Below are 13,200 nucleotides of genomic sequence, written 5' to 3' on the forward strand. Positions count from 1 at the left end.
CTGCTCTATAAGTTTCGAGAGGACGGTTTGCAACCCATTCTATTTAATTTCATAGCCGGCTTTACGGCTCTTGTCCTGAATAGGGGCTAGCCAAATAGGTATTCAGGTTAGCCGTATTTTTATGTTCATTGTCCGAAATTGTTGTGTTGTTGAATTTGTTGGTATTATTATAAATCTAGTGTAAATAATTGTATTTTATGATATTAAGTAACGGGACAAGCAAATTATTCACTTGGCGTGATAAGTGACACGCCTATCCATAACAGTTATAGTGCCATTCCAAACAATTTAATCGCAAAAATCTGCATAGGGAATAAAGTAATCTCTAAAACCGTTCATGAATAAATATGCCAACAATGAAATTTACAATTTGAACTATGTTCGTTTGTTTCAGGACGAGGAGCCCCTGGAGTGTTCGAGGCCGGTCGCCAACATCACCCACCACAGTATCATGTATGCTCCCAAGTGCCTTGTCATCGTCTCCCGTCAGGACTACATAGACACTTTTCGGGTAAATATTTACCAAAACCAACTTACCAATTACTTACCTTAATTCTTCTTAACATACCGAAGGCATACACTATATTATTGCGGGTCAAATCTTGGCGACGTTGACCGCGTCACTAGAAACCGCCATTCTGAATTGTGGGATATCTATGTTTGCCATCGTGGTGAAAGGATTTGCCATCGGTGTAACGTGCTTGCCGATTGTTTATCTGTGTATGTCAAACGTACAAGTCTCATGAATAATAGGTACGGCATTCCGGGGAGACTCCTTATCAACGTACTTATCTTACTTATCTTGGCTTACGACACCAATAGAAGTTACTTTGTTCTCTTCCATCTGCACTATATGTTGCGCAATATTTGCATCTCAAATGGGTATCGGTATGTTTTAGGAATTTGCAAGGTGTCACTCCTGGTTTGATGACAATAATCAGGGGGTCTACTCTCGTTCTCCGTCCGACATCCGTCCGAAACAATTACTGTCAAATAAGTAATGTTCGACCAAATTAAAAGACAAGTATCAAGTATGTAACTTCATTCGCATCACGCGTCTTTTCATTTGGTCAAGTATCATTATTTCATGTATTACGTCAGACGGAGATCGAGAGTAGACCCCCTGCTCCTGCGTCCTGCAGCAAAATGGGAAGACAAAGCTAATAGGAATCTATTTATAATTTTATTTGTACCGTATCTTTAATGTCTGGGGATGTTTTATAATTATGTTAATCCAGGACTTAAACGATCTATTCAGAAACAAACTTTTAAAGAAAAAAACTTTTTGTCGTTATGGCGTAACAACATACATCTCAACATTCGTATGTGTAATATTAGTAGTATTATCACTACTGTATTGTTGACAGAATTGCCTAGGCATCATCTACACTGTGTGGGTAGAGAACCTGGGCGTTCCTCTGGAGACGCTGGTGGGTAATCTCCTGGGCTGCGTGCTGGTTCCACCTGCTGGCGGCCCTCAAGTGCGATTCAGCATCGGTGCGGGCGACCGCCAAGCGCTGCAGCCACCTGCCACACCGCCCTTGCCCGTCACTCACACTGCTGTGCACATGCTGCTCAGGTTGCTTGGTTAGTATACAAACCTAGTATATAGAAGCCTTAATTGCAAATTCAGGTTCACGCAGAGCGTATCGGTTTGAAGCAATGTGGAACAGAAGATTCCGTCCGTAGATACACAGGAAGAAGAATAAGAAGGTTCAATTCGGGCATTCTTAACTATCTATCCCATTTCTGACGCTGCTCATGATGATTTGTCTAAGCAACCATCGTTGAATGATATGATCAATTCTAAAAGCACCCGCAGACTACATACTTATTGACCGATAGCTCAGTCGGGTATTTTATCAGTAAAGATGTATGCAACTGCACGCTTTATAACAATTTGTAGCGGCCGATTAAATTAGTTTTATGGGCTACTCGATTGCCTTCAAACTGATCTGTAAGCAAACTATCGACCAACTGGTAAATTAGTATGGCGCTCTTCCACGCGCGTACATTTGCCGATTCTTTAGTCTGCCGATACATTTAATAGTTTTGATTTCTCTTGTTGATTTTGTTCCTCCGTTACATAAAATCAATAATAACATTTCTGGACACTTTAATTTACGTTACATAATTGATCGGTTCAAGATCAGATTGTCAACCAGCAAAATTTTTCGTGATCAATCGGCCGTGTTTTAGGTTTTGATCCAGTGTGCGCGCTTGCAGCGCAATCCGACTTAACTATCGGCGGATAGAAAGTCTGTACTTTGCGAGGATCCTAATATGACACTTTCGATTTCCAGGTATCCACAATTCGGTAACCTTGTGGTGTGCAGTGATGAGTGAACAGAAAGTGCTAGTTGTGTCGCTAGCGGGTGCCAGACTGGCAGCCGCGTGTCGCGCGCTAGCGGCCCTCATGTTCCCCTTCAGATACGCACATGTGTACATACCGCTACTGCCTGCGGGATTGGCTGAAGTGTTAGCTACGCCGACGCCGTTTCTTATTGGTGTTCACTCGAGTCTAAAGGAAGAAGTATCGGAACTGGTAAGTTAATGATATCGCTGTTAATATCCTTGTCCTAAAAACTTGCTACTAAGATCGAAAACTCGTGGTAATATATGTGTTCTGTATCATGACGGACTGGAGGAGGACTGTACCGTGAGGAGTGGGGGAAGCTACACCGACATTTGATGATCGTGACGGACTATGGCAAAATAACACCCATTGCTCTGTATTCGTATAATCCGCAGATGCTAAGACTTAGGGCCTTTTGAGTTACCCTATTTAATTTGATCATTTTATTACAATTTAACTTTTTTTAAATAGTTCGTATCATATAGATGATTATGTTGGTACGGTTGACCGGGCGATGATAGTCTAATGGGATAACGGTTGTTTCTCAATGGAGAGATCGAAAATTCGAATCCCTGTGACATGTATCAATGGCTTTAATTTCTATTAATAATTCTTTATTGTACAAAGAAAAGACACATAATTTCTAAGTTCAATATATAAATTGTTACGTTTGTAAATTAGTTGGCATAGCGTTTGACATGGTTTGCTAGAAGACGTCGGTTCGTTTCCGGCTGGATCGAAGGAATTTTTTCCAAGTGTTCGATCTTTGTTTTCATAATTATAAGAAACTAGTGGAGTAATTTCACATAAAATAATTGAATATCAATTCAATAAAAAATTAATTACATTTGTAAACGTTTAGTAGCAATAACTGTAGCTAACGGAAGGAAAACATTTGTGATGAGACCTCGACGTCGGAGAGGGTTCACAACCTTTGGAAAGCGTGTATAGTCCCCAACCCGCATTGGCGGATTAATGATTCAAACCCATCAGACCCGCGTCGGGTTGATGAGAAGATGTTGTCGTCGTAGAGCTTGTTTGCACGGGGAGGTGTCCTACTCGTACCACTCGAGCTCCTCCACGAATTTTTTAGCATCCTCTTGGGTTTGCTGGAGAATTCGGAGAGCCAATTCGGCAACGTAATGTTATAGTAGGATATACTTAGCTATTTCCACCTCTTCCGGTTGTTATTATTATATTATTTTATATAATTGTTTATGTGATTTTGCATGTGAAATAAAGCTTGGTTTTTTTGTAATTTATGAACTATTACATTGTTTCCAGCTGGACGTTATAGTAGCAGATTTAGACGTCGGTTCTCTCCATATACCTGCCGGCGTGAACATTCCTCGGCCGGAGGGAAAGCTTCTCTCATCGCTACAAGAGGCATTAGCGTTAGTACTGCAACCGGAGCTAGGGGCTGCGGACTCTGCCTTTGCCCCGCCCCCGCCGCTCTCGTCACCCCCACACATGTTGGATAAGGAAATTAGAGCTGTTTTTATGAGGACCATTGCAAGATTATTACAAGGTTATAGGTAAGATTATTAGTTCTTTTATCATTTTATACTACACTCACACTTTACAGGGCGAATTAGTAGACTGGAGATCTCAGTGTTTTATTCTTTTCTTTATAACGGTTTTCTTTATTTGTTCTGAAATATGCAAGATATTAATTTGTAAGAGAGATCCTTTCAAGTCTTGTCGGTAAAATAAAACCATGCTACGGAGACCCCTTTAAAACTGCGATATAAAAATGCAGCTGTTCCATAATTTTAGTTCATGAAACTGATAGTGTATACACTACGTACGTGTGCTATCTGACATAAGAAATGATATTGCTTGTTTACCGTACTTAATAACATTTTAAAACTATACATTTGCGCGAAAATGCATGGAAAAAAAGCCCATTTATGTACACACTATTCAACCGAGTGACAATACTGACACAATTGTATCTCAACTATTCCAGGCATTGTCTAACAATAATAAGGATACACCCCCAGCCAGTGTTGACCTTCCACAAAGCTGGGTTCCTTGGTGCGAGAGGTCTATCACAGTGTCCGTTCGCGCCAAGACTACTTGAATCAATGTTCTATAATGGCTTCGTAGCGGAACGAGGCCCGCCTTGGCGACCCACTGACATATGGGACGAGTTACTACAGTGAGTATTATCATTAAACATATTACATCTACGTTAGCCATAAAATAGTGTCGAGTCTGTGATTCTAAACTGCGTTGGTTGCTTAAAGTAGGACTCGCACGCGAGATGTCTCTTGATAGACTGATATTTCAATGAAGCAGGACTTCATCCAGTTCAAGTTGACCCTTTACCATAAATTATATAAAATATATTAATACGAGTGGTGGTACTGCCATATATTCACAAAAGCCCGGCTTACCTAACTATCAGGCATGCCAATTTACCACCGACGACATGTTATTATATATTAAAACAAAAAAAAACTCGACGTCTATTTACCAAGGGACCTATTATTTGAAAGTTCGCGCTCTTTGACAAAGAAGCGCGATAAGAGGCTATCTCTTTCTTCTCTAACTCTTTCCAATGTATAGACAACCGATGAGTGGACGAGGTTTCAATATGTATGTACGTTTCGTTATAAGTATGTATAGCAATCGGTATGAATTAATAATTCATATGTGTTTAAATTAAGCCAAGCTTGCACTATGAAGTATTTACCAAGTAACTTTCGCGCATGCGCATTGCTGCAATTAGTCTAACTTCATAGATATTAGTTTAAAGTTTTGTCTGAGCAAGCGAGGTGTCATTTTATTGTTTTCTTTAATTCAATTATCTAAGTGATTTCTGAACTCTTTAATAATGGAGAAAATTGTACATTGTGATAATTTAAGGTGTGTGAAAGCATTAATCGGCGAAGATAAGTAATCTTAATTTGTGTCATTAATATACCCCACGCCTTTTTTCTTGCATTACTAGCAATGGTCAACTTCTTCCTTTAATTTAATTAGCTCAAACAAACCAAACGGCTTTTTTCAAAGCCACTGAAGGTATGCAATTATCGATGTGTGTCAAATTCTGTCTAATAGTAGCGTGCCTTCAGTCTGCTGCTTTGTCTGCTCGTCCGCGACAACGATAAGATGGATTTTACCCTACCTATTTGGCTTACCCTTATCTATACACGCCACTGATTAATACATAATTGCATAAGGTGAAAAGCAATCGGATGCATTGATATTATGTATTTCCAATTCAATGTTTCCACTAATTATTCGTTATACATACAAACGCCTTTGGATGTCCACTGCAGTAAACCTGTCTTGCGTCCATATGTCCTTGAATATTTTCATAGAAGCCCTCTTGTTCTTTTCACTTCGCAGATCAGCCATTTTAAGAATATTCTCAATTTCATCTTGGACCAATAATTCAAATAGGACTGTTCTGATCTCCATACTATAGATCGTAGCTCTGAAAAGGTCAAAATTCCGTCTTATATCCAGATGGCGCTGATCAATAGCCTGGAAGTAGTTTATATTTTGTAAATGGTCGTGGACATCGAGTATTTAACCATAAATAGGGACGAAATGCCATTTAATTTGTTTGAAAAGTATTCTCGGAGCGCAGTTGTCACAGCAATGACATGGCTGTGACAACTGCGCTCCGATTGGCTAACCCGAATTCGAAACAATTGACGGGTGTCGTCGATTGTTTCACTTCAAATCAACCAGTTAACTTGAGCTTTGCTATAATTGACGAAAATTGCAAAATTACATATTTAATTACCGATGAAAATTGTTTCCGTTTGTTTTATACTTAGATGTTTTTCTCCACACATAATAATTATAAATATAGAATATTTTTGGTGTATACGGAGACGTGCACACAGGTCAGTTGTTGGCGCTGTCTATATTTCAGTGCAAACGAGTTTTGATATTTATAAATGATGTTCACTGATGTAACACTGATGAGTTACCAGTTACGAAATAAGGGCCATACCCTTATTTCGTCTCTATTTCTGGTTATATACTCGATGACCGTGGATATCAATTCATTCCTCTTTAGTATGAAATATAAGAAGTCTTTTTAATTCCTTTGTAATATTATTCAAATATTGATCACGAGCTAAAATTATTTTCTGGATTTTGATAAATATGCGTGTCAATAGATGGCGTTGTTACAAACTAATTTATTAAATTAACGGTTCCAGATATGGGTAGGTGGCGCTAATCTTAAACAAAATGAAACGACCCCTCCTACGTAAAGTATCGTATGTCGAAATTGCCATGTTTATTGCGGAGCGTTTTAAAGTTTTGAATTCAATGAAATGAGCATAACAGCCCACGTAGCAGGGCTACGCATGACAGTCGCGACACGCGCGATAAAATCGGAATATGCGCGCGCTATTGGCTGTCTCAATCAGATCTAATTTATATAGCCAATAGCGCGCGCTTATTTAAATTTCATTATACATAATGCCATGCCATGCTACGGGGGCTGGTGATTTTAGCATTTCTTAGCATTATTCGGCGAAGCTCGTTACTCACATACAGTGATCATCTAATAAGATCATCATAGATCATCTAACTGATATCTAGGATTTTATAACACTCTATGTGAGTAACGAGTTTTGCCGAATAAAATTGTGAAATGCTAAAGTCACGTGTTATGGTCATTTCAGTGAAATCAGAACTTTAAAAGGCTCCTCCGTAAACTTGGCAATTTAGACATACGATACTTTACGTAGGAGGGGTCGAAAAGTATAACCGGCACTATTCATAAAAATCTGTGCAATAATCGCCATCTAGTTACAGGGTTTCCCGAGTGTGTGCGTTATTTATTTATTTAGTTAAATTTGTTTGTTATCACTAGAAATTAGAGCAGCTTTGATAAATTGCACCTTGTCAATGTGAAACGAATCAGTGACAAAAATAGGTACTCGTTGCGACATCTGGTGTACCAATAGGTATTAAATACCCGACCACGCTGTGATATTACTTTACACTTATTATCACATTTTTTTAAATAGCTACGCGTTAGGGAAATCCTGTATTGTGGATACCATGGACACACACATAGACAACCACAAATTACAAACTCACGAGAGAAACCAATGTAGGCCATACAAATATTTCTCCCGGCCCGGGAATCGGAACCCGGGACCTATGCGCTGCAGAAGTAGGTACAGTTGCGGCGTCTATTTATATATATGTTTGTGGTTAAGACGACCAGTGGTGTGCAACGCTAGAGCACCCTTAGATTATGCAACTGTGTGTCCGTACAAAGCGCGCGGTGGGCTGGTATGTGTGCACACACATACAAGCCGCGCTGCGACGTTTAATATGGAGTTACCATACTTGTTCTTATTCTACTATGGTAGTAATATACTCTAGACAAGTTGTTAGTTTAATGAATTCCTATTTTGTACCGGAGATTTTTCAAGTTTTTATTTAAGTAGCATTGTTGAATAACGTGTCCAACTAAAGTGTAATATGTATTTTTCTATTTCCAGAAACTTACCAGAACAGTTAAGAATAGAAGCTTTAAACCCAGACCTACAGTTACAACACATACAAGACTTGGCTATGCAGTTACATCTTAATGAAAATCCTAATCCACAAGTGAGTATTGATTTGATATATTTTCCGTAAGAAAAAGTTCACATGTCTCCATTTTTACTTTCTTCAAAAAGCGTTCAGTACCACATAATTGCGATTATGTTAGCAGGATACTTTTTTGCATTTAGCGAATAATATAAATACTTTTAAGAATAAAATAGAATAAATTGCAACGCCGCAACAAAAACGTACATTTTGATTATTTCATTCTCACTATTACAGGCGTATCAACAGAGAATATTACGGCCGCCAGAAGGTGCGTCGCAGCGGATACACCAACCGCCGCTGCCTTTATTAGACGCTACGCGAGTCAGAGAGGTTATTGAAGAAGTCACAGCACGGAATGCCAATAACCCAAAGTAAGTGTGAAATCATACCAAAGCGGAAAGGCAGTTGATATATTCATAACAAGAGAACTTTAGTTGCTATAAGGGCGCCTCCAAATTAAAGACGCTTGTAGGCTTCTACCTGCGCCGCTACTAATTTTCATACAATTTTTAGAAGCGCAGTAGCAGCGCTACTATCTTGACACGCGTGCGCCACTTTTACAGTCACAAAAAGTGAACTAAAAATTATTGAAGCGCCACAGATGCGCGGCTGCCGCGCCACAGTCACGCCATGGTTACCATGCCGGACTGCCACGCAGAGGTCTCAGGTCCGATTTCCGGGCCGGGAGAAATATTTGTATGGCCTAGATTTATTTCCCTCATGAGTTTGGGTGTAATTTGTGGTTGTCTATGTGTCTTCCCATGGCATCCGCGACACAGGGTTTCCCTAGTGCGGGGCTATATGAAAAAAAAGTATGTGGAAATCTTCATCTTATCATATTGATGGCATACACTATAGTGTTTGCCATCGTGGTAAGAGAATTTTGCCAATTGGCGTTACATACTCGCGGATTCTTGCCCAGGTACGCCAGACCTACAAGAAAGGAATGGTCTCCATAGGATAGGATATAGGAAATGGAACTATCTTTTGACTGCGAGTCAGTCATGGGACCTGTAAAGCGTCTGAAATGTTGGTTTGTTTGAAAGAACAAACGTACAAGATTTAGATCCGAAAAAAAAGTTTCATTTTCATAGAGTATTTGCACGAAAATATAAATGTTCTATGTTGCGACCAAGAGAAATTTTGTTTTGGCAGACAATGAGTCTAGTTTACTGCCGATACAGGGGTCTTGTAATCACGAAGTTATGCATTCAATTTTAATGTTTGAATTTCTTTACAGATTGTCAGCGTTGCGGCCGCCACAACCTCGGATAGTACCGCCAGCTGCACCACCCACCGGTGCCACTGAATTTGGACCCTTATTGCTTACCAACTCGGCTAGACGATTAGAGGTAATTTTCATGAAAACGTACAAAGCACTGTATTATCATTTGGTCCGGTGGATCACAATGTGGGTTAAAGATAATATAAATGCTATGTTTCATCATCACAACGTTCATCGATTGTTATTATTGTTGCATCGAAATTGCCGGGCAGGTGCTTCGCGCGTGCGTGGCGGCCATCTTCGAGTGCCGCTACGCGGATGCGCGCAAGTCGTTCCCCGCCGTGCTGCGCGCGCTGCGGGCGCCGGCTGCGCGCGCAGCGCTAGTGCGCGACCTAGCTGCGCGCCTGCCCAACAACAAGCACCTGCTGCAGCACCACCAGTTCGAGCTCGTCACCAGGTCTGTATTCTTCAAGTATGCTTGCTTCAGGGGGTCCACTCTCGATCTTCGTCCGACATCCGTCCGAAACAATTACTGTCAAATAAGTAACATTCGACAAAATTAAAAGACAAGTATCAAGTATGAAGCTTCATTCGCATCACGCGTCTTTTCATTTGATCAAATATTTATTTGGCAGTAATTGTTTCGAAGATCGAGAGTAGACCCAGCTTCAGTTATTGTTGAAAAAATATTATTTGCACCGATGAATGTTATCTCTTGGAACGACTTATTATTTCTATTGCAAAAGGGTAATAAAACTTAATGGTTTTGGCCGGATTCGAGCCGACGTCTTCTAGTAAACCGTACCAGACACTGTAGCAACTAAGCCAGGTTCGAATCCGGCCAGATCGAATTAATGTTTCCTGTGTTCGATCTTTGTATTAATAATTATAACAAGCTAGTAGAATAATTTCACAAAAATTAATTGAATATCAATTCAATTCAAATTTAATTACAGATAAAAGCGACATCTCTAGCCAGGGCCGGTAGCTGTAAAGTTACCTAACTGGGAGACGAAATACTTTCGTAGATTACTCATAAATTGCGCTACGGCTAAAAAGTTGAAAACCAAATACAAAGATCCGACAACAAGCACATAGAAAAATTCGTGAGGTCCGCTGGTTCATTCCGTGGCTTAGTTATTTAACTATTAACCGCTAGATCAGCACATTGATTAAAATTGCAATATAAAATCAAAACGTAACTTGCCATAATACATATTGATGTATTGAACTTTCAACGATATGCCAACATGACAAAGTTTAAATTATGTTAAGCGCCCAGTTACACGAGGAGAAAGTTTTGCGCGCGGCCGCCGCGCGACGACCGCCCAGTTTCCACGTCTTCATGTACATTAATGGCGAATCTGAATTTTACTAGGCAACAACATTTTAATTCCTCTGAATAATACAACCGTGCGGCCCGCCGCGTAGACTAAATTCAAACCAGATTCGCCCGCATGCCCGGGACGCTCATTTAAGTTAAAACGTAAAAGCTTAATAAATAGAGCGTATTTTCCTAGGACAGTTGGACGCACGCGGTCGCTGCGCGGCGGCAACGCGGGCTCCGCCTGGCGACCGCGCGGCGACTGCGCGGGGTAGCGCGATGACATTCGTGTCGAATACATGCGCCCTGATAGTCCAGAATTTGTTATTTCTTTTTAAACTACAACCAACCACTATCAAGATTTCATAGTGTTTTCAATTATGAATATGTGAGTTTTGGCGACATCGGTTCTGATAGTAATCGAGTCTCAAGGCATTTCTTTCAGTGTTTTTTTTCCGTGACAACAAACACGTGAACAAGAAATGTAGTCTCCATCTCTCTTGGACATTTATTTACTTTCATTTTTTTTTAGTCCTGTTGCTTTAACGGCTAATTAACAGATTCAGGCGTTACTTTGCGGATACCCATGCTATCCATTTTATGTATTACTGTCAAACGATGGTAACAGTAGGTATAAATGGTCAACCGTTCTAAACGCCGTCATTAGCTCCTTGCCCACATGGGTGCCTTCAAGGTCGCTACTTAAATTTCGAAATGGGTTAAGAGCTGGCCGTTTTGTCCAGTGGCGCAGTCAAGGCCATCAGAGGCCAGCTGCAAAATATCCTTCGTAAAAAAGAACGAGTTCATTCTTCGGCCGAATGTCGAACAATCAACAACTTCTGAGAACGTAGTGAGGTGAAACACGTGTCGGGTATATTTTTTGGTTGTGATATTTGTGACTGTAGATGCGCTTGTGATATTTAGTTAAGTAGTATTATATTATGATACATCTTTGGTTAGGTAATATTTGCGTTTATCTCTTGATACCATTAAACGTTTTTGTTGTATATTTTGTTTTCTAATGGGACTGACATGCTGAATAATGAGTGTTTGTGAAAAACATGATTTTGTGTAAATTTGCAATTTCAATACTTTACATCACTAAGAAAACTATCACTCGTACGGCATGATGGTCCTTACGACCACTGTCAAACGGCATGATGATATTTACGTCTACTGACAAACCACATGACGGTTTTTGGACCACTGTTAAAGGTCATGACGTTTGCGACTACTGTCAAACTGTATAATGGTGTTTACGACCACCGTAAAACGACATAACGGTGTTTGCGAACCACTATCAAACGTCATGTCGTGTACGACCACTGTCAATCGAAGTCGAAGTCAAATAAGCTTTATATCTTATATAAGCAAATTACACATGAAATGGCGATTATGATTGGTACGACGGTATTTACGATTTGTCAAACATCATGACTGTGTCACGACCACTGAAACGTTCTCAATCGAAACAGATCTAGAAATGAACAAAAATAAACATTAATGAAACAATTATATATTATACCAAACAACTTAATTTATTCATTCCTCCTCCGACTCCGCAGATTCGCTGCACTTGTTGTCGTCAATAAACTCCACAGTGGCGATGATGCAAGCGACCTCCACAGAATCCTTTATCAAGTACGCCACAGCGTCAAACAAACCGTATACGGCCTTGGGCGGTAACTCACAAAAATTGAATATGAATTTCTTTATCTCGTACTGGCCCTGTTGAATTATTGATATCAATTAACAATTGCACAAACGTCAATTAAACATTTAGAGCGCACTTATTCGACACGAATTTCATCGCGTTCACGCCGCGCGGAGTCCGCGTGGCCGCAGTCACTGTCATGGCAAAGTATGCTTTATTTACTTAGCATTTACGTTTTAACTCAAAAGAGCGTCCCGGTCACGCGGGCGAGGCTTGCTTGTCTTTGTCTACACGGCGACCGCACGGTTGTATTATTCCGAGGAATTTAAATGTTGTTGTCCAGTAAATATACTTCAGATTCGCCATTAATGTACGTGAAAGAGTGGTAACTGGGCGGTCGCATTATATCGCCCCTCTTCACTCCAACTGTCGTAACTGACATTTTTGTCATTGAGTATGATCGTAATCTTACGCAGCCAGAGATGGTCAAGCTAATGCATGGGCTTTAACCGGGCGCTTTGTTTAAATCTTGCTAAAACCATTAATTATATTAATATTGACAGTACAAAATATTGCTACATTTATTTTATTGAATGTCATGATGTTACTGGGTAGGATGCCGTTATCGGTGGGCAAACTAGAGGCGACCTGTCAACCCAGTTGCGCCATTAATATTGCATTCGTTCAAAGAAAACAGATTGCTTCATTTAACCGAACTGCGATATACCCACAGAACAATAAATACAGTAGAAGTACTTAGATTACGTGTGCTAAAGAAATTCCACATGTTTGAGCTCAATCCGCCATTTTTGCTTTGTGCGTAATAGCCGTGCCAATCTCGCGCAAAACCTCGAAAATCCTAAAAAAATACCTTATTTTGTTACTATGGAGTGCAAAAATGATCGGTTAAAAAATGGTCGCTTCTATTTTGGAGAACTAAGTAAACTTACTAAAATTAAACTAAGTTCACTTATTGACCGCTAGATATATAGCACATTGATTGAAACTTCAATGTAAAATGAAAACGTCGTAAATTGCAAGAATAAGTATTGAAACTTTCA

The 13,200-nt window shown here is 39.9% G+C and overlaps 1 protein-coding gene across 3 annotated transcripts in view; it reads left to right on the plus strand.

The window, feature by feature from the left end:
- The window catches only part of LOC113228846 (myotubularin-related protein 13), a 106,477-nt gene that overhangs the window by 63,587 nt on the left and 29,690 nt on the right, over positions 1 to 13,200 (plus strand). For 2 of the 3 annotated variants that reach the window (XM_026462261.1, XM_026462262.1), the window contains 9 exons: positions 395 to 511; positions 1,368 to 1,587; positions 2,304 to 2,545; positions 3,641 to 3,891; positions 4,326 to 4,517; positions 7,843 to 7,951; positions 8,171 to 8,307; positions 9,177 to 9,288; positions 9,434 to 9,618. In XM_026462261.1, coding sequence (XP_026318046.1) covers positions 395 to 511; positions 1,368 to 1,587; positions 2,304 to 2,545; positions 3,641 to 3,891; positions 4,326 to 4,517; positions 7,843 to 7,951; positions 8,171 to 8,307; positions 9,177 to 9,288; positions 9,434 to 9,618 — 1,565 coding nt within the window. The remainder of the gene's footprint in view (positions 1 to 394; positions 512 to 1,367; positions 1,588 to 2,303; positions 2,546 to 3,640; positions 3,892 to 4,325; positions 4,518 to 7,842; positions 7,952 to 8,170; positions 8,308 to 9,176; positions 9,289 to 9,433; positions 9,619 to 13,200) is intronic. The other variant, XM_026462263.1, reaches the window with a different exon arrangement.

The sequence above is a fragment of the Hyposmocoma kahamanoa genome, unplaced genomic scaffold (assembly GCF_003589595.1).
Source record: "Hyposmocoma kahamanoa isolate Upper Pololo Valley unplaced genomic scaffold, ASM358959v1 244, whole genome shotgun sequence".
NCBI lineage: Eukaryota > Metazoa > Arthropoda > Insecta > Lepidoptera > Cosmopterigidae > Hyposmocoma > Hyposmocoma kahamanoa.